Here is a 27,669-nt window from a genome sequence, read left to right on the forward strand (position 1 = left end):
GGGCCCCAATGCCCCCCAATCAGGAGGGTGATGGAAGGCAGGGGGATGGATGAGGAGGCAGAGAGAGCAGAAGTGGCTCAAGCATTCAGGTGCTGCTGAACTGACCACCTGAATCTTAGAGCCCTCTTTCCCCTCCCACTCCCAAGAGTGGTCCAGGCTTCTTGACTTGAAGTCCAAGCCCCACCTTCTGGAACAATGCAGTCAACATATGCTTCTCGGTCCCCTTATGGATCCTCTGTCTGTCAGACTTACTCCCATCCTGAGGGGGCCACCTGCTTCTGACCTCGGTCCCTGTGAAGTCAGCCACCTCCTCCCCTCCTCTGTTTAACCTTCCTTCCCTCACCTTCTCCTCCATCCTCCTCCTCACTAAGAGGGATGCTCCCTTTATCCACATCTAACCCACTCCTGGATCTCCAAATATTTGGGAGGGAAAATGGGCGGGCAGAAAGAATTTTCTCCTTGGCCTAGTCTGGTCCAGGGATGCAAAGAAGACAGTAGAAATTTGAAGCGGAAAATCAGCTGGAGCAGGGGGTGGTCAGGAAGGGGGTGAGTGACTAGTTGTTGGGGGTCTAGGGAAGGACTTTCTACGGGTGCTGAGGAGGCGGGCATGGGGAGGATCATGAGGAAGGACCAGAGGCTGTGTTCACAGGATGCTTGGGTACTGGACACAGCAGGCTTCCAGATGACATTGCTTGATGCCTGCATTACAGCTGAGGGTTGATGCTCCCTCTGCCCTTCATTGCTCCACCCCCTACTTAGGTCAATATTTATGTGTCCTAGACCTAGAGAGGCCCCTGGACTCACCACTGTCCCGACTGCACTCTCCCTGTCCCGCCTTCCCCACCGCCCGCCCCGCTGGCCAGTCCCCACGCCCACACACCCGAGGCTGCCTCATCTGGCACTGATTATCCCTGCTGCTGCTGCTGCCGCTGCTAAACTCAGCTGCTGCCTCGGTCTCGAGGACCCCAGCGCCTCTCCCCCCAGCCATGCTGCCTGCTGCCACTGCCTCCCTCTTGGGGCCCCTCCTCACTGCCTGGGCCCTGCTGCCTTTCGCCCAGGGCCAGACCCCCAACTACACCAGGTAGGTCTCTTGGCACCTTCCAGATAGCTTGAGTGAGCTTCAAAAGCCCTGATTCTTGGGGGTTTTGCCTGTGGATCCTGTGGATCCTTTCACTAACACACCACCCCCCCAGATTTCTCGCAGCCCCCACCCTCCCCCAGGCCCCAAGTTCTCCCTCCCTGCTCCAAGACCACTGTCTCCAGCAGGGCACCACTAGCCACCATTCCTCCACCCTTTGTCCCCTGCCCTCTAAGTTTCCCCATCCTCCCAGACCCTTGGCCCCCCCCATGGAACCTGAGAGCTCCAAGACCTTCAACTTGCCTGGTATCTGGACATCTGGATTCCAGGAGGGAATTAGAGATGGTGGGGGAAGCGAGTGGGAGACTTGGGAATCAGATACTCAAGTAGTTAGCAGGAACAGGAGCAGGGCAAAGGTTGGGAGCTGGGGGACCCTGGTCTCCAGGTTCAATATGAGGGCCATCACTGCTGCTTCTCATCTCCCCGCCCCCTCCCCCCCCATGGCCTCGTGGCTGTGTCCACATCTGGAAGTAGTTAGGCGGCTCCTGTCCCCGGCTGCCAGGCAGGGCGCGAGGGGGGAGAGTGAGGAACAGCCCGAGGAGGATTCCGGGAATTCCTGTTGGGGTGGGGGTGGGGATCGGGGGGTGTTGTGGAGACAGCCACATGTTCCAGATCCTCTCAATCCCAGCCTGGCTGGCTGAAGCTGCCCCAGACCCCCTTTCTCCCTCATCCCCCTGGCTTCCCTCTCTGGCCCCTCACCCTCATTACCCTATCCTTCCCAAGCTCTCCTCCACTCATGGCTGCCCCCTCTTCTGTTCTCCAGACCTGTGTTCCTGTGCGGAGGGGATGTGACTGGGGAGTCCGGTTACGTGGCAAGTGAGGGTTTCCCCAACCTCTACCCCCCTAATAAGGAATGCATCTGGACAATAACGGTGAGAAAGACCCTCTCATCGCTACCCCCTTGTTGAAGTCTCTGAGGCCTGACTGCTAAGATAACCCGGGTCCACCCAGCCCCTGCCGCCCTCCTCCCTGCACCACTGCGCCCAGGGAAGTCCAGGCCCCCTCCCCTCTTCACTGATGGCAGCAGAGCCCACAGTAACATGTGGCAAAGTGTCCTCACACCTTAACTCTAGGCCTGCTCTTCTACTCCCAGTTTTATTTCTGGCCCTTGAATCTCTCCACAGACCCCAGGGCTTGTCCCCTGGGCAATGAGCTCCTGCAGAGCCCAGGCCCTCTGCTCTGCTCCCCGATGGCGTCCCTTCCTGTTCAGGCCCAGTGTCCATATGAAGTGCTTGGGGAAAGGGAAGTATCCTTTGCCTCGGTTGTGTGTGGCCTGACTTTGCAGGTCCTCTCCCCTGTCCTCGTCGTCAGGTCCCTAAGGGCCAGACTGTGTCCCTTTCCTTCCGAGTCTTCGACTTCGAGCTGCACCCTGCCTGCCGTTACGATGCTCTGGAAGTCTTTGCCGGGTCTGGAACCTCCGGCCAGCGGCTTGGACGTTTCTGCGGGACCTTCCGGCCAGCGCCCTTAGTCGCCCCCGGCAACCAGGTGACCCTGAGGATGACTGCAGACGAGGGCACAGGAGGACGAGGCTTCCTGCTCTGGTACAGCGGGCGGGCCACCTCGGGCACTGGTGAGACTTCCCTCACCTTCGCCTTCCCCCTCTCCTGGCTCCGCCCCCGGCGCAGGCCCCACCCCCAGCCTTAACCTACCCCGCCCCTCCCCAAGACAAACCCTGCGCCCGAGAGCCTAGGGCCCCCATTACCTCCCTTACCCTTTTTCCTCACTAACTGCCCCTTCAGTCCCTCCTCCCCATCTTCTCTCGCCCCTCCCGCACCCACCCATCCCCTCTTCCAGGCCCCCCCCCAGGCGCGAGGCGGAAATGGGTCACCGACCCGCGGGTGGAATGGGCGGCCTGGGGTTACTGGGACGGTGAGTAACTGCCCGCCCCCGTCCGCAATCGGGCTCCCTCAGACGGGCGCGAGGGGGCACCCCCGGGCTGGGGGACTAGGTTCCCCCGACCCGGAGCTCCCTACACCCAGCCCAGGGCTCCCGATTGCGGTCCCATCACCCCCTCCTGGCGGCAGAAGCCTCCCTTAAAATGTTTAAGGCAGGGGCCTCGCCAAAGAGGCCTCTGGGGCTGTGCCCCAATTTGAGGGCGCCCTCACAGAGTGAGGACTCCCCAGCCTGCAAAGGGGACTTTTCCGCCGGGCGGGGGAGATGGGATCTCCCAGGGGAAGAGGAGCGAGGTGGCCGCGGGTCAGGGGGAGGGGCGAGAAGGGAGCGTGTCCAGCCAAGTCCTCCTCCCCCTTCCACCGCCTGACTGGGCGCCCGGCTCCAAGACTCCCCTGAGCGCTGGTCCTCCAAGCCCCCTCTCTGCTAACCAACCCCCTCTTTCCTACCCCTCTTCTCATCCCCTCCCGCTGAGACCCAGACTTCCGAGCTTCCAGCACCGGCTTCCAGCCTAGAGCTCTCCTCGAGCTGACCGAGGGTCTCCACCGCCTCCCACCCCCACTCCTTTCTCCCCTCCCCAGAGCACCAATTTTGCGGGGGGCGGCTGGAGAAGGCCCAGGGAACCCTGACCACGCCCAACTGGCCCGAGTCTGATTATCCCCCGGGCATCAGCTGTTCCTGGCACATCATCGCTCCCCCGGACCAGGTACCGATCCCCAGCCCCGGCTGCCCTCGGGGACCCAGGCGGCGTCCTCCAGCATGCAGCCAGCAGAGATTAATTGACCATCTGCTATGTCCCGACCAGTGAGCTCGCGCTGGTGGGGAGCAAAAACAGACCCAGAACTGCTTGCACTCAAAAAAAATGTAAAATTACACCTGTGACGGTCTTACGAGAGTGAGGTACACGATGCTGATATATAAACGGTGTGTGTGTGTGTGTGTGTGTGTGTGTGTGTGTGTGCGTGTGGAGGCGGTGGAGGTGGATGCTGGGTCTGTTCCTTGAGAATGAGCCAGGACTAGACCTTGCCGACGACGGCAACAGACGCCACTGAAAGGTTCCCCTGAGTGTGTGATCCTCCGAGTGGTGGTGAATGCTTTAGCGGGGGGAGGGGAGATCTCCAGGGAACGCGGGAGTGGAAAGAGGAAGCTGTGGCGAGCTTCTGGGCTTCCGGAGGCGACGACGCGGAGTGGAGGAGGAGAGAGGTGCAGGGCTTCCGCGCCCTCAAGCCGCCCTGGGTCCTGCCGCCAGGTAATCTCGCTGACCTTCGGGAAGTTTGACCTGGAGCCCGACACCTACTGCCGCTACGACTCGGTCAGCGTATTCAACGGAGCCGTGAGCGACGACGCCAAGAGGCTGGGGAAGTTCTGCGGCGACACCGCCCCGGGGTGAGGGGGCGGGACCTGGGTGGACGGTGGGCCGGGGAGTCTCCAATTCCCCAGGGGAAACAGTGGTGGGAACCTCGAGGCGGTTGGGAGGGGCCGGGCTTAGCTGAAGAGGCGGGATCTGAACCCGGGAGCCCCCACACTGGTGGGCGGAGCTAGTAGGAAGCCAGGCAAAACGGGTCCGCGGATGCAGAGGCGAGTAGGTCCTGCGAAGCAAGGAAGCTGGTACGGTCAACCCCGGGCAGAGGTCACAAGGCCCGCCTGACGCATCCCCCGCTGCCCCGCCATCCGCAGTCCCATCTCCTCCGAAGGAAACGAGCTCCTCGTCCAGTTCGTCTCTGACCTCAGTGTCACGGCCGATGGCTTCTCCGCCTCCTACAAGACCCTGCCGCGGGGTGCCGCCAAAGAAGAGCAGGCCCAGAACGCCGGGGAGGATGCCCGGTCGGGTACCCCGATCCTTAGCCCGGGCCCCAAGCCCGGACTCCCATCTGAGGAGAAACCAAAAGCCTCGTCTGAGGCCCAGGCAACTCCGGGGGGCCCCGGTGAGTCTGGGAAGGGGGAGGAAGGGGACGCAGACTGAAGGCAGCCGTTTCAAAGGTCTCCTTTCTGAACTCATTCATTCACTCATACATCACTCACTGGTGCCTCCTCTGAACTGGTACTGGGCGCTGGGGCCCAAAGCTGGAAAGAGCTCGGAATGGGTCCTAATCAATGAGGCCGTTATGGGGAAAGTGGCACTTCCTACCCGCTGCGTAGGTCGCCCTCCACAAACCGCGTCCCCCTCCCTCCTAGATGTGCCCAGTGTCCCTTGCCCAAAGCAGTGCCGCCGGACAGGCACCTTGCAGAGCAACTTCTGTACCAGCAACCTGGGTAAGAAGCCCCATCTCCCAGCTTTGCTCGTCCAGCAGCTCTCACCTCCCTCCGGCCCTCAAATCCCTCCTCCTGGTTCCAGTCCCGAGCTGGCCTCCTCTCTCCTCACCGCTCACCCCCACTCTCCCACAGTGGTGACCGCAACAGTGAAGTCCATGGTTCGGGGCCCAGGGGAGGGCCTCACTGTCACTGTCAGTCTCATTGGTGCTTACAAAACCGGTGGCCTGGACCTGCCTTCTCCACTCACCGACACTCCCCTGAAGTTTTATGTGCCCTGCAAGCAGTGCCCCCCCATGAAGAAAGGTAACAGATGTGGGTGAATGGGGAGGAGGACTTTGCCTCATGAAAATGATAGAATCTGAAGGACTCTGATGAGGAGGTATATCTACAAGGTCTCAATAACACACTCTCAATCCCTCCCTCCCCTCCCCAGGAGTCAGTTATCTGATGATGGGCCAGGTGGAAGAGAACAGAGGTCCTACCCTTCCTCCAGAGAGCTTCGTAGTTCTCTACCGGTCCAACCAGGACCAGATCCTCACCAACCTCAGCAAGAGGAAGTGCCCCTCCCAACCTGTCCGGGCTGCTGGGTCCCAGGCCTGAAACCCAGGCCAGCTTCCCAGCCCCTAGCCCTAGGGACTCCTTTGTTATCCAAATAAATGTTTCTTGACTGAGGAAGGGGTCACATCTCCATTTCTATGGTTTGGGGGCCCATCTAGGAGAAATCATTCATTTGTTAAACGCGACACAGGTTTACTGTAACAGAACAATCTTTCAAGAATGTAAGACCTTGTCACCCCTTTGCTCAAAACTCTCCCATATATATTTTTTAAGTTATTTATTTTGAGAGGGAGAAAAGGGACCACAAGCAGGGAAGGGGCAGAGAGGAGAGCCAGAATCCCAAGCAAGCAGGCTCTGCGCTGTCAGCACACAGCCCGGCCCGATGCGGCGTTTCAGTTCACGACCGTGAGATCATGACCAGAGCCACATCAAGAGTCGGCGCTTTAACCGACGGCCCCACCCAGGCGTCCCCAAACTCTCCCATATTGTAAACACACACACACACACACACACACACACATATACACGTAGTGGTAACTATGTAGAGAGGATGGACATGTTAATTAGCTTGATTGTGGTCTTTTCACATTGTGTATGTAAATCCAAATATCAAGTATATCTTAAATGTATACAATTTTTATATGTCTAAGATATCTCAGTAAAGCTATCAAAAGAGAGATAAAGAAAACCTCCCATAATTTCCCATTAGTCTCAAAATAAAAGCCAAAATCCTACTGTAGACTCTGAGGCTCTAGGTGATCTGCATCCAGCACCCCCCCCCCCCCCCCCCCGCCCCATCTCATCTCTGCCTATTGTCTCCTTTGCAAGTACTTTTCCAGTCTTGGTGACTCCGTGACCAGTTCTAGTATCCTTCTGGTTGGGGGTTTTGCCTTTGCCATCCCCTCTATCCAGAATTCTCTCCACTGATTTCTCATGGCTCATTTCCTAACTTCAATCAGATCTCAGCTCAAAGTTCATCCTAGTCACTTATTCATTTGTTCATTCCAAATGGCAAGCACTGTGGAATGAACCAGAAAACAAAACAAAGTCTCTGCTCTTGTGGGGAGGAGAGCACATTCTACTGGAGCGGAAATACACAATAAAATAAACATGGTGTTGGGGCACCTCGGTGGCTCAGTCAGCATCTGACTTGATTTTGGCTCAGGTCATGATCTCACAGTTTGTGGGTTCAGAGTGTGCTTGGGAGTCTATCTCTGCCCCCACCCCATTTGCTCTCTTTCTCAAAAATAAATAAACTTAAAAAAATAAGAATAAGAATAAGCATGGTGGCAAGTGAAACTATGCTATGAGAAAAACAGCCTAAAAGTATAAAGGGGTTCTCCATTTGATGGGGTGCTCAGGGATGGCTTTGGGATAAAATGAACTTTGTTTTTGCTCTACTGCTAACCAATTATGTGGCCTGGGGTGAGATTCTTCACCTTGCTGAGGCCATTTGGTTTGTGAAAGGAGTTCACAAGATTCAGTGGGATGATGCAAGTGGCAGGGTTGGCAAACCCTACTTCCTTGTGCATATGTGAGTGACTTCTGAGTCCCATAAGGAAAGGGAAACTCAGGAGAGGAGCCGTGGGCTGACATCCTGATGCTGGCAGGCTGGGTCTGCAGACCCAGCGGGGGTCCTGCAGGACCAGCCAAAAGGGTCCTTGGCTTCCCGCAGAAAGGAAATCAAACAGGAGCCAGCAGTAGGTGAAAGCAGTTTATTGAAGACAGAGACGGAGAGAAGGACTGGGTGTCTGGAAGACTTGGAAAGGAAAAGACCATGAGTCTCCTCTTTTCTTGGGGTCTGGGGTTTTCACTGGCGATTGTACTCTGTGCACATGCCTTCTCAGGCATCCAGGAACTGGTCAGAACAAGGATAGGGTCCTTCTTAAGCCACTCGTTCCCTGAGGCCTGGGGTCTTGGCGTGGAGATATCTAGTGCCAGTGGTCTGGAATAGGCACTTGATGGCCTGCCGGGTCATTCCTTAGATATCGCCTATTGTGCTGGAAGACTCCAAAGATGATATTATCTCTTTGTCCCTTACAAGGAGAACATGTGTTTTTGCATTACGAGGCATGTGTTGAGTGGGGTGGGAATGCGGGGTCCTAGCAAGAATAGAAGCCAGAAAAGAAGCAAAGGAAAAACACGGCTTTTTTCCCTGGGGTTCCTTCAGTTTCCCTGTCTCAGTCCGAGTCCAACTGGAAGCAACCTCCCAACCAGTACTATGGAAAACGGCTATGATTGCTGCAGGGGCTTGTAGGAGAGCCTAGGACTAAAGTAAAGAAAGAGGGCTTCCCTGTGGGATGCTGATTCTAGTGATTTGGAGGTCTCATTGGGGAGGGAGGAACAAAGCCCGAGCTCCAATCAGCCGAGGTCCCCATCCGGTACCTCTGAGTTCCATCATTCGAGCCGGAGTCGCCCGTCAAGTCTTACGTCACTGGGATCAAACCAATCACGTCTTTAAGTGCACCAATCGGCGTATGCTTACGGCGGAAACGAGGTCGCCCTAGCCAATGACAGGGGCCGTACGGCGGAAGTGTAGAAATGGTCTCTTGGGAAGATGGCAGCCTCAGTCCGGCCACAAGTTGATTGGCAGGTGCGGTGACCAGAGGGTAAGCCTTACAACCCGAGAGGCTGTTTGGAGGCTGAGGCACGAAAGAGCTGCGAGCCGAGCTCAGGGAGGGTTCGGAGGCACTTATATAAAGGTCTCCGGAGAGCTAGAGAAAGGGCGGCTCCAGAGGGGGCGGTGCGGCAGGCGAGGTCTGGCCGGAGAGCACGGACGCCCGGAAGGGGCGGAGCCTGCGGCGGGGCGGGTGGAGCTTTTGGAGCTCGGGAGCCGGGCCAGGAGACGAGGCCCGGGTTGGGAGCAGCTAGGGGCAGGGTTTATGGGGTGGGCGTGACCATGAGGTGGGGCCTGGGGCGGGGCCTAAAGGGACCCGGGCCGAGCTGGAGAGGGGAAGGGTTTGGGGGGACTGGGCCTGGTCTGGAGGAGCCTCATCTAGCGGGTTTCCGACGCGGCGGCGGCAGCATCAGACCAGGCCCTGTCCCTCGACCTCATTCCGACCCCTTTCTCCTCTCTCGCTCAACAGCTCTAGACTCCAGGCCCTGTCCCCTGGGCTCTGCCTTCGGATGTCCCACCGTACACAGCCTGCATGCGCCGTGGGGCGCCCCAGGACCAGGAGCTGGTGGGCCCGGGGGCTCCTGCGCGGGGGTCCCGGGGCGCCCCTCCTCCCTCGGGACTTGTCCCGGTCCTCGTCTTTCCCCCGGACCTAGTATTCAGGGCGGACCAGCGGAGTGGACCCCGGCAGCTGCTGACCCTCTATAACCCCACGGGAGCTGCGCTTCGCTTCCGAGGTGAATGGATGGGCACCTCATGCTAGGGATCTGGGTCTGGGGGCAGGACACCAGGGGACTGTGTGGGGCTGGAGGAGTGTGATGAGCAGGGTCAGATATCCAACTTTGGCAGACTGGAAGAATCAGGTCCTGTGCTCTGGGGTAGAAGGCAAGAGGGACTCTAGTGTCCCTCCCTGGGCAAGCTTGTGTAGGGTCTCTGAAGCAATGGTCGGTCTGTGTGTGCATTTATCCCTCAGTCCTGTGCACAGCACCTGCCAAATATACGGTGTTTGACGCAGAAGGATACGTGAAACCTCAATCCTGCATTGACATGTGAGTTGGGATGGTTGAGGGGACTCGTGGGAGCCAGGGGTTGCAGCTACCTTTGTCTGAATTACCGCGCCCATGCCCTAGGGCTCAGACCTGGGTCTCTTCAACCTTTTCCCCCACCTCTGTCAGCATCCCTAAGGGAAAAGCTCCTGGGAAGTGGGCCTGGATCCACTTGGATCACTGCCTGTCATTCACTTCCTCACAATGGTCCTCTCTCCTATTTTGGGACCAGTGTGATTCGCCACGTGGCCCCCATTCCCAGCCACTATGACGTCCAGGACCGCTTCCGCATTGAGCTGTCTGAGGAGGGAGCTGAGGGTCGAGTGGTGGGGCGCAAGGACATCACCTCGATTCTGAGGGCCCCAGCCTACCCTCTTGAGCTTCAGGGACAGCCTGACCCAACGCCCCACCCAGGGCCTCCTTCCTGGACAGCACCACCCACGGCCAGACACTTCCCCGAGAGTGAGTTGGGGGATGGGAATTCTTGAGTTCTTGAGCGTTACCCTGGAGATGCACCCAGTTGGAGTGGAAGGAGTCTTCTGGTTCAGTCTTTTGCTTTTTGGCAGAAGCATTCCTAGGAGTTGAGATTTCATATCAGGTTAGGCAAAACACAGACTTCTGTAGCTTTCCCTGGTTTCTGGCCTCTACTTAGAGGGAAAAGTTCTCCCCTGGCTCTAACTTCAGTACTTCCTATCATGTGCCAGCTTAGTTCAGTTCAATATGAAACCCATACTGAAGCACTATGCTGTACCAAGTCGTGGGCTGCATATGGGAGACAGAGTTCCTTGCCTGACAATCTTGTCCACAGGAGTCAGTAATGAAGGCAGGGTGAAGAGAAAAATATGCTGAGGAACCAGAGGATAGAAGGTTTCTTGTAACTGTGGGGACAGAGGCTCCAGGGAGGAGACGACACTTGCAGTATGCCCCCTGGAAGGCAATAAGAAATAGACACACCTCCCATCTCCAACTTTCATCCTGGAGGACGGTGGGCTGGGCAGGAGGGAGGCTGGAGCTTCTGATGAGCCAGGCTTGTTTCCCAGACCCCCATCCACAACTGGCCACCAGCTCCTTCCTCCTCTTCTTGCTGACGGGCATAGTCTCCGTGGCCTTCCTGCTGCTCCCGCTCCAGGACGAACTTGGCAGCCAGCTGCCCCAAATCCTGCACGTCTCCCTGGGACAGAAGTTGGTGGCGGCCTACATCTTGGGTGAGCACAGTAGTGGCTAGGGGCATGGGGGCCATGAGGAAGGCTAACAGAGCCCCAAGGCTGCTCATTCGGTCTTGCTCTTCTGTCCTCCTCCTCCAGGCCTCCTCACCATGGTGTTCCTTCGGACCTGAGCTCCCTGCTCAACTTTTACCCACCTCCTGGGGCAGAGATGTGGATGTGTACATGAGACAGCCACTGTGATGCCCATGCTTTGTTTCAACTCCTACTCCCTCTTCTTCCTGCCCAGCCTCTCTCCCCAACTACCCAGGGATTTGTATTCATTTTCCAAATTGAATAAAATAAATTTTTGAAATTAAACTAAGAAATGTAGGAAACAAGCCCCTTTCTTCCCACTTCATTCCTCCAGTTCCTCCTCCCATCCTCAGGGGACCTGGGGCAGTGAAGGGACCCAGTGAGGGTTCTAGTCCTGGTGCTGCACCAGAAGAAAAACCTGTGTAACCTTGAGCAAGTCATTGAACTTTTCTGAGCTTCTATTTCTACTTCTAAAATGAGGGAATTGGGGAAGTAGACTTTTTTAAGGTCCCCTTTAGCTCTAAAATAGGGTCCCTTCCCTAGGCTGATGTACTTAACAAAGAAACAAACAAATGCTGCCTAATCCCACCTGCTGTAGACATCCAGTTTCAGTCCTTTTTTTTTTTTTTATTAAGTTTCATTTATTTATTCTGAGAGCAACAGAGGCAGCACGAATGGGAGAGGGGCAGAAAAAGACGAGGGAGAGAGAGAGAATGAGAGTCCCAAGCAGGTTGTGCACTGCCAGTGCAGAGCCCAACATGGGGCTTGATCTCATGAAACTGTGAGATCATGACCTGAGCTGGATGCTTAACCAACCAAACTACCCAGGTGCCCCATCCAGTCTCATGCTCTGGAGCCATCAGAGCCTCTTGCCAGGGTTTCCTAGATGCTTCCAATACCCAGAATCCTTTTCTGCCTTTTTGACCCTTTATCTGCTTTTGTCTCTTCCTTTATGACTTCAACTCCTGTGAGTCAGAAACACCAAGGTCCCTGCCAAGACTGGGGAAAATGGGATTGCCTGACATAACTTCCAACTCAACCAGGCAGGAGAAACTAAGGCACAGGAAAAGAATAGGATCCTCGAAAGGTAGGTGTCCAGCCCTCTCTCAGATGCAGGGCAAGGGAGAAGAAAGGAAGAGGGGCAGCCAGTGACACTGGCAGATCGTTGATTGGGGACAAAAATCAGCAAGACAATGTTAAGACAGACTCCGTCTGTTCTCTGCTTGTTGTCACATCTCTGATCCTCTTGCCTCCTTCTAGAAGGACCTTATTGATGACATACCCCCACTCCCCCAATCCAGGATAATCTCCCTATTAGTTTGCTAGGGCTACACAGACGGGGACGGGCGTGGGGGGTGGGGTGGCGCTTAAACACAAATTAATTTTCTGACAGTTCTAGAGGCTAGATGTTCAAGAGTAAGGTGGCAACAGATTTGATTTCTCTGGAAGCCTCTCTTTGGCTCACAGATTGCCCCCTTCTCACCATGTCTTTACATGGCCTTTCCTGTGTGTGTGCACATTCTTGATGTCTCTCCGTGTCCAATTTTCTTACAAGGACACTGATCGGCTTGGATTAGGTCCACCCTAATGGCTTCATTTGAACTTAATCACATCTTTAAAGGCCGTGTCTCCAAATACAGACTGAGATATTGGGGGTTAGGGCTTCAACATACGAATTTGGGGGGGGGGGGCACATTTCAGCTCAACATACTCCCCATCTCAAGATCCTCAACCCAACCACATCCAAAAAGTCCTTTTTGTTGGGCAAGGTAACATTCACAGGTTTCAGGGATTAGCACATGAACATCTCTTTTCCAGATTGCTATTCTGGACAAGGTGAAGGGCTGAGAAACTACTTTGGGAAATTTGTTCCAGACATTATGTCAGAGAAGCAAATAGTCAAGGAGCATCTGACCCTGGTCCAGGCTCCTGAGAACCCACCAAGTCAGGCTCAGGGGGCGTAAGAGGGGGGAAGTTTCATCCTGGAACCCAGAGCCTGGGGCATCGCAAGCTGTACACTAAGAGGCCTTTACTCCCCAGTGTCCTGAGGTGCAGGGTAGGACCTGTCCACATCAAGAGAGGACCGAGTAGCCCAGACACAGGCCCTAGTATTTATGCAGCTGCCCTTGAGTGAGGGCCAGGGCTGCCGCCACCTGAGATGTGATTAAGGGTAAAGTGGTGCAGGCAGCATTTACACTTCCCTGCCCTCCTGCAGCTTCTACCTTGTTGGACAAAACTGACCAAAGGGGACCCATGTGGAGAGGTCCCAGGGTGGGTCAGTCTAACAGGTGTGTGTGTGTGTGACCCCTGCAGTCTCCCAGGGCCCTGTTCTCAGGAGGCCCCATGTTTGGGGGCTAATGCTCTGTGGTCACCACCTTGAAATTCTTAATTGGTTTTACCTTTGAATTTATGTTTTGGATCTACGGCCATGCCACCTTGAACGCGCCCTATCTCGTCTGAATTTATGTTTTTGGAAGGACAGTCTGATGGGACAATGGTGAATGTGTGGAGGTCCTGCCGCCCCTGGTCGTGTTCTTACCTGCCAGCTCCCTGCCCCCACCCAGAGACAACTGGTACCCTCCTTTCCCAGCAGGGGCCTGGCCCCAGGCACAGGAAAGTTCCAGGTCATGGTCAGGGTCTGGCACGTGCGCCATCCGTACCAAGGTGTGGAGCAGAGCCCCAGTGCCTATGGGGATCTGCCCCAGGGTATTTCCGTCTGAAGATCCGGACATTAAATAGCAAATTAAAATCCACCATACAGGTTGAAAGACTGTAGGAAAGAAAAAGGTTTGTTCATACCTTTTGAACAAGAGGCCCTGAAAATAATGTATCCATCCCTGGTCTCTGGAGAAGCTACAGAGCCAGCTCTCCACCCACGATGGTCTTTGGAGAAGGGCCCTCCTTATTTCCTTAGGCAGCATCCTTACTTCCTCAGGTAACAGAACAAAGTTTTCCCCATGGAGACAGCATTCCTGTTTGCATCCTCTTTGGCCCCTCTGCCCAACCCTTCCCTGTCTCAAGGGAGGGAGGATTGGGTGGAGTGAGGGTGAGGAAGAAGCATAAAAGTGCTTATAAACAACAGATGCCACCAGGTGGTTTATTAAGGTCCAAACCCCAGCCCCTCCCACCACAGACCACCTGTTGGCTATAGGCTATGGTTCCAGTCATTCTCCCACTAAGAGGACTGGTCATGTCCCAGGACCTAGGAAACCTTCCCGAGTGGTCTCTAGGTGTGGGGGCCCCTTTCCCGCAGGGTAAAGGGCTGTGATGAGGGAGCGGATGCGGCTCTCTGATTAGCTGACAGTAATGCCGGCCCATTGTGGAAGTCACTCCTCACCTACTCCTACATTTCAGGGCCAGGGGTGTGGGTGTCTGCGCAGGCATCTCAGCTGGGCCCTTTGCAAGGACGGGAAAGGCTAATGAGAAACCGGTCAGCAGTGAGAGGTGGCACTAGGCACCTCTATCACCTAGAAGTCGCTCAAGCGGGAGAGCAGGAGCTCTCGGCAGGGGCATATGCTCGCCCTGCCCACCGCGGACCTCAGAAGTTGTTATCGATGTTCCAGACGTCCCCGCTAAGTGCGTTGGCTGCCCCCTGCAGCGTCCAGGTGAGCAGGGCCAGCTGGCGTCGGAAGCGGCTCTCCTGGAAGCCCAGGCCGGGAGCCACCCGGGAGGAGGCAGCCCTAGGGTCTCCGGAACCGTGGGAGCGCAACAGTCGCACGTGGTCGAGCAGCGCGTCCAGCGTGTGGTCTCCGTGGCCCAAGAAAATGTGGCGGAACGGGGAGTCGGCCGGCGACACGTACTGAGACAGGAAGTAGAACTCCACCTGCGCCGAGAAGGGGTCGTGTCAGGTGGGGGTTCCGCCTGAGCGCGGGGCCGGACACGCGTAGCGAACATTGCTGAGCAGCTTCTCGAAGTCCCACCTCCCTTTGTCTACCCAATCGGGGGTAGCCATTCTTTGACGTCACCAGCAGCCGGGTAGGCAGCGTCCTCCTACTGTGTTTTAGATTCTATCCCATTCTATCCCTCTGGCCTCCAAGCCCGCATCTACGCCCTCCCAGTCTTCCGTCTTCACTCATTCACTTACCCGGCTAAAGCCTCAAATAACAGTCTATGGTCCTGCTGTTCCTCACTCCCCTACACCCCAGTCATTCCCCCTCACCGCCGCCAACGTCCACATACCAGCGTCAAAGGTCAAGGGGACAGGCTAGTGCTAATGAAGTGCCTGACTCTGTCCTCCCTCTGTGACTCAGATGCTGATCATCTTTCTTGAGATGGCCTCACTCCCCGCCCAGTTCTCCCACCTTTCTTCCAGCCTCTCTGGGTTCCTTCTGCTCCCACGTATGGGCAGGCCCAAGGCTGGACCCCCACCCTCTGCTCCTCTCCTTACCTACAATCCGGTGTTCTTCAAGCCTGGCTGCTTATTAGAATCACCATCGCGTGGGTGCCACCCCAACAAAATTGGAATCTCTATGGGTGGTCTCACACGCTCACATCTTTTCAGGCCCTCCATCTTTCACTGGAAGGGCTCCTCCATGCCCCTGACTGCAGTCACGACCTCATGGGGATAATTGCCAAGTCAACTTGACAAAAATCATCCACTGAAATCCTGGCCTCCACCCTTCTGGACCTCCCCACCAGGTAGGGGGCACCTGGACACAGCCTCACACACATGAGCACCAACTTCTTCTAAAACCTGACCCTTGCACCCACAATCCCTCGTGAGCGCCAGGGTCTCCCCAGTGCCAGCCTCTCAGCCCGGAAGGTGTGTTCATGTGAATGGGGTGAGCTCAGACTGCCTGGTTTCTGATTTTGGCTCCACCACTTACTGCGATCTTGGATAAGTTATTGTACAGTACTAGCAACCTCACGAGATTTGGGGGGTCCTGTGAGGGAAAATGCAGTAAAGCCCTAGCACATGGCAGCCCTCGAGAAATGGCAGCTGCTATCATTTTCCCCCTCCTCTTCCCTTAACACCCCGTCTGTCCATTTTCCTTCCAAATGTCTCCCATCATTCCAGTCCCCTCACCCACAGGTGGTATTTACTACCACTCTCATCCAGAGCTCAGCCATCACTCCATTCATTCCCTTTTCACCATGGACGGTCTGGCCAAATCCTTCCTAAAACTCTGTTCTGCCCCCACCACCTCCCTGTTCAAACACCTCCCTAATTTCCTTGATGCCCAGACCCTAAAAATTCAAACTTCTTTTCCTGGCATTCAAGGCTCCCTTGATAGGTGATCTCTCTCCCACAGTTTGGTGCTCCTCTCCCCTCTGCTTCTCCACAGACTTCTGTTCAGGTTCTGCTGGTCCATGCCCTGCTCCCAAGGACAACCAGGCCTATCTCACTGCCATACCCTTACTCTGGATGTCTCTACTCTGAATGTCTTTTCTCTGCACCAACCCACGTTCTGTTTGTTCCTCTAGACGAACCTCACAGTCTAAAGCAGGGGTTAGCAAACTTTTTCTAAAAAAAGCCAGGTAGCAAATATTTTCGGCTCTGCAGGCCATATTGTTTCTGTTGCAAACACTCAACTTTGCCACCATAGCTAGTACAAAAGCAGCCATAGAGAATATGAAAAATCAATGTGCATGGCTGTGTTTCCATAAAACTTTATTTGCAAAACAGGCAGCAGGCCAAGTTTGGCCCACTGGCTATAGTTTACCAACCCCTGGTCTAGAGCAACAGAGTTCCCTGGGTCTGACCCAGCCATGTTGCTGGTTCTGAAGTTCTGAATCTTTTACTCTCCAGCCCTGAGTCTGAATCATGCCCCTAGCATACAGGTGCCCTTCATTCCCTGGGGGGGGGGGGGGCATGTGGCAACTTGGGGGAGTGGGGTGGGTGAGGGGAGTAGCATCTTTTTGTGTTCCCGGAGTCTGGCACAGCGGGGATTAAAGCAAGATCTGTGAATGAGAATGAACCATGCGTGTCTCAGTGGAAGGGGCAAAGGGAAGGGGAGATGGAGAGGTCAGGAAGTAGGGGAATAAGAGAGGAAACTGAAGAGAGAGAAGGATGAGAGGGATCAGGAGAAAAGAGCAAGGATGAAAGAGCAAGAGGGATGGGTTTGCGAACAGAAACAAGGGGTAAGTGGTGCCAAGGGAAACAGGCAGGGTCACAGGAGGGAAAAACAAATGGAAGACATGTCCCAAAACCAAGGTCCTGCATACACTCCAGGTTCCCTGTCCACACCACACTCAAGGAGGATGGTCCTGCTTAGAATTTTGCCCTGTAGACTTTTTCCCATGCCCACGGCCCCTACTTATCCCATTTCCCGAAATCAAAGCGCTGAGTTCTTGGGAATAAATAAATGGAAGAAAGTGGAGAGGTTGGAACAGGAGACAGAGCGTGAGTTGGGAAGTATTCAAAATGAAGTGGGAGGAATTGGCCAAGGAATCAGATCCTGTAGAACTTTACGTGACACTTCCCCCAGGCAGCTTCTCTGGGTTTCACCTATCTTATTACCAGAGGGAAGAGAGCTCTCCTTGCTCTGAATTTCTTAAGCCTTTGCCCCTCCTGGCCATAAGCTTGTGCCTCTTGTACTGTGGACGATCGTGGACATGCTTTTTCTCTCCAGAGGAGAGGAGAGGGAGGCAGTGAAGGGCTCGGCGCAAGGCAGAGGAGTCCCAGTTCTGCCACGCCGTCTGCCACGCGTCTGGCCCTCCCTGTCCGTTTCATCACTTTGCGGGGCCTGTCTCAGTGGTCGCTCCAGCCTGGCCGGTCTGTGAGCGCTGTCAGTCCAGGACTGGGAGCGCCCGGAAGACAGGGACGGAGCAAAGGCGGAAACAGGGGAGAGGAGCACAGGGCGAATGGGTCCTCGGAAGGGTGGCTCCAGGCCTTCAGGGAAAGGGAGAGGGCGCGGGGGCGGGGCCTCACCCGCATGATGCGCACGTTGTACATGCGCATCAGCCGCTCATCGCTCTCCTCTGAGCTGTAGATCTCCTTTCGCAGCTTCTCAGCTGCCCGGATGTAGTCCCCCCGCGCCGAGTACACCCACTGGAGGGTCAGCCCGCGGGCCTGAGGATGGAGACGCAGGCTGGGGCCAGACGCAGGGGCCAGGACCCCAGCCTAGGGTGGGGGTCCAGGTGCTGGGGAATGGGGCTGAGACCCTGAGGCTGGCAGGACTAGGGGGTAGAGTGGAACAGAATAGTGGGAGAGGGAAGAAGATCTGGGCCTTCTCTCTGGTTGGGAGGGTATGAGTTGGGTCCTAAGGGGTCTAGGGGTCTAGGGCAGGAGTAAAAGGACCAGGTTGTCAGAGGGGACTAGACCCTAAGGATTGTGGGGAAGAGGGGCCACACCTCTGGAATGGGCAGCACTTAGGGGGGATATAGCGCCCCCCCCATCCCCAGAAGCCAGGAGCAGGGTTGGTATCTTGGACCTTGAGGTCCCCAGAGAACTCGTTGAGGCTGCCGATGTGCTTGAGGACCACGTCCCCGTAGCGGCCGAAGTCCAGAGGCAGCAGGTGATCGTGGCTGAGCCTGATGAGGAGTTGCCCAGCGAGCTGGGCCACAGCCTGGGCCACCGCGGGCAGGCGGCCCCGCAGGACCCTGTGTAGGTTCTCGTATGTGTCATCCTTCGTGTGCAGGAACGGGTACGCCTGGCCATCCTGCGGGGACAGGGTGCACGCTGGCACAGGGTCATTGTACAGGCAGGCTGAGGGGATGCTGCTCTGGGACAGGGCCAGGAAGTCTCACCTCCATGAAAGAGAACTCAACGGCAGGGACCCCCGCAAAGGCCGTGAAGGAATAGGCACTGCTGTCCATGGGCAGTGGCTGGATCCTGAGAGTGGGCAGGTTGGAGTGCTCTGTGGGTTTGGCTCCCCCCACAAGTTGCCCTCCCTTGCTCCTCACCCCAACTTACACCTCAGCATCCCAGCTGTGATTGTTGAACATCACCTGCTCATAGAGGGTCTGCCCACTGTGGTTAGGAGAGTCCACCTGGAGGCAGGGTAGGGGGCACCGGTCAGGTCAGGCCCTGGCCACCACCAGCTTCCCTTCATCCCCTGCTCCTGGCCAGCTCTTGCCTGCTTCAGGATGTTCTCTATGAGGCTGATCAGAAGGGGGCTGGTCTTGGCCTGGAACTTGTCATCTCCTGCAGAGAGGGAGGAGAAGGGATGCCAGGCTCAAGGCTTGGCCCTGAGGGCAGGGTGTACCAGAGGGGGCCCAGCTGGTCACACTACCCCCACTCACCCAGCACGGCATTGTCCAGGCTCACATAGACTACGGCTTTGAGGTGCAGCACGCTGAGGTAGCCCTGTGGGTGAGGGATATGAGGTTTAAACCCCCCCCCCCCACCTCTTCCCACTGCCTGACTCCCTGTCCTGGACCCCACATTACCTCTAGCCACTCTGTGGAGCCCACGCTCCCAAAGTCCCCTCCGTCCCAGCTGATGAAGAGAAGGCTCCTACGAGGCCGGAAGCCTGGAAGCAGAGTGGGTTGGGAGCATGGGCTCAGCTGAAGACCAAGCAGAGACGCCATCATTGCCTTCCTCTGTCCTACTTCCCTGGGGTCTCTCCTTTCCTCCCGTCCAGCCCCCAGCCCAGCCCACCTCCCCTGGTCTGCCCTGACTCAACTATAACAGTGATGGAGATGGCTTTCGTATGGAGTCTCCTGCTTAATGCTTCACTCAGACCAAGGACTATTATTACAGTTGACTCTTAAACATGGGTTTGAACTGCTTGGGTCCACTTACATGCAGATTTTCAACGGAGCAGAGGGGTCTGCACCCCTAACCCTGGCATTGCTACAGGGTCAACTCTACTTTCATGTTTAGATGAGGAAATGGAGGTAAAGTGACTTGCCCAGGGCCATGCAGCTGGGACATGGAGAAGCCAGGTTTGGCCCAGGTCTGAGTGGCCACTCTCTAGCCTGTGCTCCTGACTGCCTCTCTGCCCTGTCCTGGCTCAGGCCACAGCCCCAGCTACCCGGCCCAGGCCTTGACCTTACCATTGCTCACCATGGAGGAAAAGGTTCGCACCAGCTCCAGCAGTATGGCCGTCCCCACAGCAGACTTGGCCGCTCCTGGGCCCCACGCATCCCTCTGCGCCCCAATGACAACATAGTGATCTGCAGGAGGGGAGGTTTGGGGTCTATGTCCTTATACTGGCAGTACCCAGAAAGCACCTGGGAGGGTGTGTCACAGGGCCTCAGCCCTCACCATTTCTTAGGCCTCTCAGTCTCCACTTCCCAGCCCTGCCATCCCTGCTGTCCCTAAAGTGACAGCACCACTTCTGCTTGGCCCTGCCTGGATGGCCTGCTCCTTCAGCAGGGTGCTTGGAGTCATTCTGGATTCCGTCACCTCCCTGGTCAGCCATGTCCTGCTGTTTGACAAGTCCTGACGGGTCTTCTTCCTCTACCCCTCTACCCCAACCATCCCCCCCCAACCCCGGTTTCTCATCTGGGCTGCCATCACAGGCTTCCCTGTGTCTCTCCTCAGTGTTTGTAGATATCACACTCTTCAGCTCAAGAACCCACTTTGATTCGGGGGCACCTGGCTGACTCAGTCAGTTGAGCATCTGACTTCAGCTCAGATTGTGATCTCATGGTTCATAGGTTCGAGCCTTGTGTCAGGCTCTCTGTTATCAAGGTGGAGCCTGCTTCTTCTGTCTCCCTCTCTCTCTGCACCTTCCCCGCTCATGCTCACTCTTTTTCTCTCTCTCTGTCTCAAAACTAAACATTAAAAATAAAAAAAGAACCCACTTAGATTCCTACTGCTATCTGCATCTAGTTAGGCTCAAAATGTTCGTCTGTCTAACCTGAACTCCTTTTTATGCTATGACATCACCCAAAGCACACTTGCTCACCTCCTGTGCTAGGGAACTCACTACTGTGCAGAACTGCCCATCCTGTCTCTGGACAGATTTGACCATGGGGTCTACTCATTGCCACCCTCCTTGGTCCCAGATCAGCCTCAATTTGCCAGCCTCCCACCCTGCTAACTCCTGCTGCCCCCTCCCCTGGGCACCACCCCTGCCCACTCCCCCAGGGCCTCCTGCTCCAGCCCCATTTCTAGTCCAGGTTCATGAGCAATGGCTCCCCTCCTGCAGGCTGTGGGTGATGCTGGGCAAGCTAGCACACCTGGCTCTGAGCGGCCCTCGATGCAGCCAAAGATGTTGCTGATGGGGGTAGAGACCCTGTGGTTGTTGACCCCTAGATGCAAGCCTGGCCCAGGGCCCAGGCGATAAGGGGACACTGGGAGGTGCCCCTGCCATTCCTGGGGGGCCACAGGGCCTTGGAGTTTCCTGGAGAGGGGTCGGGCAGAAAGGGTTGGAAGTGGCAGAGAGGCCCAGGCTATAGAAGAGCCCAGAGCTCCCCCTGCGCTCTTTCCCTCCCACCCTCTGGTTCCAGCTCGACTTCTGCAATGTGCCTCCTGCCTTGGACAGTTGTGCAGGTTAGGTCCTCAAAGGTGCCCAGAGGAAGTGGGTGTGATATCCAGCTGGAGTTCCACTCACTGGATGGCAGGCACTGGCATGAGGCTCTGCCCACCCAGAAGATTCATCTTTTTCTAGTTCACCCCAAAAGACTTTACAAACTAGCTCCCTCTCCCTTCCTCCTCCCCTCTTGGCCCCCACACGCCCCTCACCTCAGCAGGAGGGAGGCAATGTCCGCACTGATGGGCTGGGCTGGGATGTTAGGGAGGCCTGAGGACTGGACTGGAGGGAACTGGGTTTGATTAAAGGAAGGGAAGCCAGGCGTGTAGGGGTCCCCGGTTCCCAGGTGCACCTGTGAGGAAGGGGGTGTCCACGCTGAAACTGTGAGCTGGGCTCCCAGGAGTAGCTTACCAGCATCATCCTAGACAAAGAGGTACAGTCTTGGGACCCCAGGAATCCACCACTGGCTGCCCCCAGACTCACATGTCCATACACAGCCCTGTGGCTGGACAGGCCGAGCTTGTGTGGGTCCTGGGAGAAGTCTGCGGAATCAGGGTATATGAGCACTCCTCGGGCCCCAAAGTCCTGGGCACTGGCCACCTGGGGATGGGACATGGGTAAAAGGCTCCTTCTCCCAGAGAAAACCGATTTATAAGGGCAGGAGAAGCAAGTAAAAGTAAAGTGGCACTGCCTCTGCTCTGCTATTATGAACCCAGAGAGGCTGTGGGCACCCCCCACCACCCTCATCTTCCCACCTTCGCACAGCAAACCTCACCTTGCTCCACATTCTTCCCTGCTTGTTCCCCATCCCAACCTCCCGATTTTGTTCCCCGCCAACACTTTCTTACCCTCTTGGTTCTTTTCCTCTTCTGACAGCCTCCTAGAGGCTCCCCATCTGCTGCTGTCCTATCTTCGCTTTCCCCAGCCCTGCGCCCTCCGCGCTCCACTCCATCCCCCATCCAGGGACCCTCACCTTCTGGGCAAAACTGATCTCCCCCAGGCGCACCAGCAGGAGGCGCCCCGCCGGCTCCACGCCCCGGGCCCGCAGGTCCTGCAGGTCCTCTGGGCGCCCGTAGTGGGCGTACACCAGCTCTCCCTGGGAATGAGAAGGGCTGTGAGGCGCTGTCTCCCCGTCCCTCCTCCGCCACCCGGGAGGGGACGCTCGCTGCCCCCGTCCTGGGGGCGGGACAGGGGGCTCTCACCGTGGCGTTGCCCGTGGCGCTGTAGGGACAGTAGACATCGTGGTCCTCCAGCTGCAGGGGCTCCCCGAGCTTCCCAGCCGCCTCCACCCAATGCAGGGTATTGGGATGAGCCCTGAGGAGCGGAGGTGGTAAGCGCCCCCCGCGCGCCCCCCCGCGCGCCCCCCCGCGCGCCCCCCCGCGCGCCCCCCCACGCGCCCCCCCGCGCGCCCCCCCGCGCACTCACGGGTCCGGGAACTGCAGCCCCACGTAGTGCGTATCCATCCAGACGTGGTCCAGCTTTTGGCCCAAGAGCGCCACGCGGATGTCCTGAGCCAGGGCCGCCATGCCGGCCGAACCAGCCACCCTTTTCCGAAGGCTGGTTTGCCTGAGCGGGAAGAGGTGGGATTGGGGCGTGGAAGGGGAAGAAGGGGACTTCTGGACGCCTGGAGGAGAGGGAGGGAGGGGGACTGATGCCAGAGACGTGGGGTCGCCCTGGGGCCTGGGGAGTGACGGACTCTCAAGTCTCTCCCTGACTCGACCATTACCATCCATCCCATTACCACCGGGCTGCCAGCCAGCGTCTCTAAGGCCTCCTTCCTCCTTAGCTTTCTTGGTATCTTGTCCACCATCTCTTAGGTTATTACTGGCTCAATCCAAACTTCCCGATTTACTGCCTTTCCACACATACGCATACTGTCCTGTGCTTTGCCCCACATATGAAAAACACTTTTCTTCCAAAGGGCTAACTGGGCGGATGTGGCCCTCCATCTCCCCCACCCTCCACCTGAGTCTCACAGAGCTATCTTAACACCGTGGTTCCAGGTGTCATAGTGGGGCCCCTTGTCTTGGAGACCTCACCCTGTCGTCTTCCATAGTCACCACCTAACTAGTGAGCCTGTTGTCGCCTGAGCTTCAGGCATGGCCTCCCTGACAACAGGCTTCACCTGCACCCTCTCCAAGGTGGACAGACTCCTCCCTCCTCAGCATCATCATTGAATACCCCTCTACCTTTTGCCTTGGCAGAAACCCAGCTGTCGCCTGAGATGCCGGGTTCCTATGGGGCTCTGGTTCTTCTACCACCTGCACTTGCGGTGGAGGCAGGCCCCTGGCTCCACGGTTGGAATTTCTGGCCATTACTGCTCTGGGAGAACTCTCTTCCTTTGAAGCCTGGAGCATCCAGCTCTCCCACGCTCTGCCCCTCTTTCAGACAATCGGTCACTTGTCCGCTTTCATCAAGGACTTTGGTATCTGGCATATCATTTTCATCTCCACTAAGGAACTCCACCAAGTTTCTGCCCTACTTCAAAATCCACATGCAGGGTCACCTTAGTCTCAGCCTGCACCCTCTGAGCTCTCGCGAGGACCACTGCACTCCATGGTCTAAGTGGTTTTCTCAAGACCATTCCTGCCTCCCACTCCACCCCCATCCAGGATCTCAAGTATTTGTTTGAAACTGCATCCATCAGTGCGTTCGTAAAATAGATGATGCATAACAGTAAATTAGATGTACACGCTGCAATATATAGACCTTGAAAACATGGCGTTAAATTAAAAGAAAAATTTATCAAATTAAAAACACGCTAGAGAGACACTAGAGAGAGCTGTATCTGAGTAGTGGGTCTTGGAGTGACTTTTTTTTTTTTTTACATTCCTCTTTATATTTTTCCACATGGCTTAACTTTAAAAACAATGAACATAGAGGATGTTATGCAAACATTAAATGTTTTGAAAATTCTACCTATCCATGTAGCACATTCCATATATGACAAAGCTATGTGTGTATTTAAAGGCGCACATCAAACACATCAGATGAGGTGCTTCTGGGTGAGGAGACGAGGGAGGAGGGCTCAGAGTTAGGGAGGGAAATTAAATAAGAAAATCCTTTGCTGAGGACACTGAACTACTGCCCCAGGAGTATCATGAACTCTGTTCTTTGCACCAACCTTAAAAAACAAAAACAAAAACAAAAACAAACAACCAAAAAAAAAAAAAAACCACTAAAAGCTCCCCCTACATCTGATCATGATACTCTGTTGTTTCAAATTCTTCATTTCTCCCTCTTTCCTCTTAAAATCCAAAGCAGTTTGGGTAGCCATTAAAGCCTTATATGACCTGAGCCATATCCACCTTGACACCGAACCCCCCCTGGCCACAGGTCAAAATTCAAGCCCTGTGATGTGCCATTAAAGACTTTTCTGGGTCTGTCCTATCTGGACCCCTCTATACTCATTCAGTCACATGGACCTTCGTTCACTTCCTCCAATAGGCCACCATTCTCACCCCAGGCCCTCTGCACCTGCTGTTCTCTGGCCTAAAATGCTTTTCCACCTTCTCTTGGCCTGGTGAACAACTCACCCCTTGAGGTCAGCTCCTCACTTCCTTAAGGAAGCCTTCCCTGACCCCCACTCTAAGTCAGATCTCCCTGGTCATAGTCATTGCAATGATCCTAGTAACAAATACATAGTCAGGAATGTGATTTTTAGTTCAGTATTGATTTCCCCCAATAGACTGAAAGCTCCATAAGGACAAGGTCCAGACTTTTGTTCTCTGCTCTATCGCCTCCACCTACTACTTAGCCTAGCACTTGCCACACGGTAGGTGCTCAAAAATATTTGGTGGACAAACGAATGAATGACCTCATCAATGTCACTGCCAGTTCAGCCATTTACTTCCCTGGTCACACCCACACTGCTCTTGTCATTACCCAGAATTCCGTCTCCAGAATATTTATCCACTGAGGATTTACTGAACACTAACTAAATGCCAGGCACTGTGTTAAGTGTTGGAGATGTCAGAATAAATAGGACACAATTTATCAGATAAATGTTAAAAGTTCCAATATCCCACTCTCTGACTAGAGCTTTCCAGGTTCCAGCTTGCTCCCTGACCCTCACTATACCTGCTCTTCAACCACATTGAGTACTCCAGACTGTCCGATTTCTCCAAGCCTCTCTGCAGCTTTCCCTTCCTTCTCCATTCACCCTGGAGTCATGCATCACTTCATCGCTCACTCCCCCTCACTGCCACCCTCTTGCCCTCCCCACCCTCTGATGACATCCACAGTGCCACACCTCACCCTGCAACCTGGCAAACCACCTGTTCAGTCTGTACCCAGCCGACCGAGTGTTGCCCAAGAAAATAAGAAGCCCTGGGGCGCCTGGGTGGCTCAGTTGGTTAGGCATCTGACTCTCGATTTCAGCTCAGGTCATGATCTCACTGTTTGTGGGATCGAGCCCCTAGTCCAGCTCTGTGGTGACAGCCCAGAGCCTGCTTGGGATTCTCTCCCTCTCTCTCTGCCCCTCCCCTGCACTCTCTCTCTCTCTCTCTCTCTCTCTCTCTCAAAATAAATAAATAAACATTAAAAAAAATAAAAAGTTATCTGGAGTCTACAGCAAAGTTCATACTCCATAACAAAGTAATATAAAAACATTCCTGTGAGAATCAGGAAATAGGCATATCTCCAGTCATCATTACCTAAATTCACATCCTCTAATGCGATAAGCAATGAAAAAAGACAGAAAAGGTATAGACATTGAGAAAGAGGCTATACATCTCTCACTAGCTATAGCTTATATGATTTTCTACTTAGAAAACCCAGGAGAATCCACTGAAACCACTATTCCTGACCAAAGAGAGGGCTATTGGAGGCCTGACCTCTGAACCTAAATGGGCAGCTCCTTCCCAATAGGGAAAGTGACCTCAGCAAAACAAGAGAAACACTGGCCTGCTTGGGCTGAGCTTCGGGCCTGCGTGGTCTGTGTCTGGATGGGATCTCTCACAAATTAGACGGAAGGTCCATGCTCACAAATGCATTTGCGTGCTCATTTTTTCAGATTCCTTCAAATGTCCCTTCTCAGAAACCCCCAGAGCTTCCCACAGCCACAGGTCAAAATCCAAGCCCTGTGATGTGGCACTCAGGACTTTTCTGGGTCTGTCCCGCCTCCTGTCTGGATACTGGACCCTTCTGCTCTCACTCAGACAGTCAGCTCCCACATCTCCTAAGGGTGCCATCCTCAGAGCCAGAGCCCCTCTGCAACCTTATCTCTGGGATGCCCCCCCCCTCCCCTCAGCTCCAAGTGCCTGACATCCTTCCCAGGACCACTCCCAGGGAGGCCAGGGAGGCAAGTGGAAGGCCTCAGAAGGGGCCCCACACCAGAGTCCTGGGCAGAGGGAAGGAGGCTGAGTTCCGGCAAGGCTGACCCTTACCTGATTGTGTCCTCCAGGCGCCCCTCCCCCAGGAACCTCAGGAACATGGCCTGGAGGTCGCTCCAGTACAAGGTGCCCTGGTGGGAGTCTGGGCCCGGCTCATAGTTTATGTCCTCGCTGACCACCAACACGTCATCCCCGCATGCCTGGCAGGACCCTCGGAAGGCCACATAGCCCAGAAGGAAAGCTGGGGGATGGCAAGATGGAGATGCCCTTGTACCCCCCTCTGGATTCCAGAAATCCACCCCCAACCCAGGCCCTTCACTGACGGGGGAATGGGGTAGGGGATGACTCTCACCCCCAGTGAAGATCAGCAGGGTTGTCAGGACCAGGTAGGGGGCAGCCCTTCGTCCTGTTGCTGCCCAGAGTCCGAGGTTCTGCTTCCCTGCTCTGGAGCCCAGGTCAGGGCCCCTCAGCTCCATAGGGCAGAAGTGGATGGGTGGCTCAGCCCCCTCCTCCCCGTCTTCCTCTTCCTCCTCCAGGCGCCACTGCTGGGTGCCCTCCACGCGCTTGTAGATGGTCTGAGAGGGTCGTGGGGACAGCCTTTGCTGCGCAGGGCACGGTGGGCATGAGATTGGGAGAAGAGGCGTGGGGGATAGGCTAGGATCTGGCAATAACAGTCAGTGACTATGGGGTGCCAGAGGAGCACAAGGCAGGGGAAAGGGTCCTGAGAGGCAAGCTGCAGGGGAAAGATGGAGGTGGGGAGAGGAGGGGCCAGCTTTGGGGTTTGGGAGGGGGCTGAAGGACCTAGAGAGAAGGCCTAACGTGTCCCCCAACCCCACTCGGTCTTACCGTTCTGTGAAGTAGACCCCAAAGCCGCTCCATGCTCGTGCCCCCTCCTGAGCCTTGCCGGCTGTTCCCCCAACAGTGATAAACCGTTTGTGGGAGCCCCAAGAGGGCCCCTTATCAGCCCTGGCAGGCAGCCTGAGCCTAAGCCGTTCTTGTCCCCCCCCCCCCCCAAAGGGTGGGGGCACACTCCTGGCCTCAGTCCAGCCTTCCAGATATGAACCCCCAGCCCAGGCCAGAGGACAAGGGGCTGTGCCCTCCCCTGCCAATCCCTCCACAGTCCCACTTCCGCCCCCTTCCTGCAAAACAATCATTTTTTTTTACCTTGGGGCAGACTTTGGCCTCCTAGTTCCCATCAGGGGTGGGGGAAGGGGACTGATGGCTGGGGAGGGCAA

At 55.7% G+C, this 27,669-nt stretch overlaps 3 protein-coding genes across 7 annotated transcripts; 2 read left to right on the forward strand and 1 right to left on the reverse strand.

Moving 5' to 3' along the window:
- Positions 1 to 52: 52 nt before the first annotated feature.
- On the forward strand, positions 53 to 5,952 carry PCOLCE (procollagen C-endopeptidase enhancer). 2 transcript variants are annotated; one of them, XM_042922876.1, is made up of 10 exons: positions 53 to 1,081; positions 1,902 to 2,010; positions 2,450 to 2,708; positions 2,933 to 3,007; positions 3,610 to 3,734; positions 4,278 to 4,414; positions 4,706 to 4,953; positions 5,204 to 5,281; positions 5,414 to 5,584; positions 5,715 to 5,952. In XM_042922876.1, the coding sequence occupies exons 1-10, from the start codon at positions 987 to 989 to the stop codon at positions 5,879 to 5,881; spliced, it is 1,464 nt and encodes a 487-aa protein (XP_042778810.1). In that variant the 5' UTR covers positions 53 to 986; the 3' UTR covers positions 5,882 to 5,952. The 2 variants fall into 2 exon arrangements, with proteins under 2 accessions (XP_042778810.1, XP_042778811.1); XM_042922877.1 differs by lacking the exon at positions 2,933 to 3,007 and having other exon boundaries at positions 865 to 1,081.
- A 2,422-nt stretch (positions 5,953 to 8,374) lies between these two features.
- On the forward strand, positions 8,375 to 10,987 carry MOSPD3 (motile sperm domain containing 3). 4 transcript variants are annotated; one of them, XM_042921648.1, is made up of 6 exons: positions 8,375 to 8,448; positions 8,926 to 9,190; positions 9,427 to 9,502; positions 9,732 to 9,961; positions 10,540 to 10,704; positions 10,804 to 10,987. In XM_042921648.1, the coding sequence occupies exons 2-6, from the start codon at positions 8,989 to 8,991 to the stop codon at positions 10,833 to 10,835; spliced, it is 705 nt and encodes a 234-aa protein (XP_042777582.1). In that variant the 5' UTR covers positions 8,375 to 8,448; positions 8,926 to 8,988; the 3' UTR covers positions 10,836 to 10,987. The 4 variants fall into 4 exon arrangements, with proteins under 4 accessions (XP_042777582.1, XP_042777585.1, XP_042777584.1 ...); XM_042921651.1 differs by having other exon boundaries at positions 8,411 to 8,432; XM_042921650.1 differs by lacking the exon at positions 8,375 to 8,448 and adding an exon at positions 8,497 to 8,541.
- Positions 10,988 to 13,806: 2,819 nt separating this feature from the next.
- On the reverse strand, positions 13,807 to 27,348 carry TFR2 (transferrin receptor 2). The gene is made up of 18 exons (XM_042922613.1): positions 27,281 to 27,348; positions 26,787 to 27,036; positions 26,489 to 26,675; positions 22,527 to 22,667; positions 22,304 to 22,415; positions 22,075 to 22,197; positions 21,585 to 21,701; positions 21,314 to 21,453; positions 20,809 to 20,972; positions 19,678 to 19,797; positions 19,069 to 19,151; positions 18,922 to 18,985; positions 18,756 to 18,823; positions 18,593 to 18,669; positions 18,427 to 18,511; positions 18,111 to 18,338; positions 17,609 to 17,749; positions 13,807 to 14,560 (listed from the first exon to the last, which is right to left on the reverse strand). Exons 1-18 carry the CDS (start codon positions 27,311 to 27,313, stop codon positions 14,276 to 14,278), a joined length of 2,418 nt encoding a protein of 805 aa, XP_042778547.1. The 5' UTR covers positions 27,314 to 27,348; the 3' UTR covers positions 13,807 to 14,275.
- Positions 27,349 to 27,669: the final 321 nt, after the last annotated feature.

Source organism: Panthera leo, chromosome E3 (genome assembly GCF_018350215.1).
Source record: "Panthera leo isolate Ple1 chromosome E3, P.leo_Ple1_pat1.1, whole genome shotgun sequence".
Lineage (NCBI taxonomy): Eukaryota > Metazoa > Chordata > Mammalia > Carnivora > Felidae > Panthera > Panthera leo.

Excerpts from the sequence above, each read along its gene's own strand:
- PCOLCE (XM_042922876.1), top strand. The coding sequence starts at position 987 with ATGCTGCCTGCTGCCACTGCCTCCCTCTTGGGGCCCCTCCTCACTGCC. Across the intron at positions 1,082-1,901 it reads CAGACCCCCAACTACACCAG|ACCTGTGTTCCTGTGCGGAG; the intron begins GTAGGTCTCTTG and ends TCTGTTCTCCAG. Across the intron at positions 3,008-3,609 it reads GGCCTGGGGTTACTGGGACG|AGCACCAATTTTGCGGGGGG; the intron begins GTGAGTAACTGC and ends TCCCCTCCCCAG.
- MOSPD3 (XM_042921648.1), top strand. The coding sequence starts at position 8,989 with ATGCGCCGTGGGGCGCCCCAGGACCAGGAGCTGGTGGGCCCGGGGGCT. Across the intron at positions 9,191-9,426 it reads AGCTGCGCTTCGCTTCCGAG|TCCTGTGCACAGCACCTGCC; the intron begins GTGAATGGATGG and ends TTTATCCCTCAG. Across the intron at positions 9,962-10,539 it reads GGCCAGACACTTCCCCGAGA|ACCCCCATCCACAACTGGCC; the intron begins GTGAGTTGGGGG and ends CTTGTTTCCCAG.
- TFR2 (XM_042922613.1), bottom strand. The coding sequence starts at position 27,313 with ATGGAGCGGCTTTGGGGTCTACTTCACAGAACG. Across the intron at positions 27,037-27,280 it reads GGGGTCTACTTCACAGAACG|CAAAGGCTGTCCCCACGACC; the intron begins GTAAGACCGAGT and ends TGCCCTGCGCAG. Across the intron at positions 14,561-17,608 it reads ACAACGTGCGCATCATGCGG|GTGGAGTTCTACTTCCTGTC; the intron begins GTGAGGCCCCGC and ends TTCTCGGCGCAG.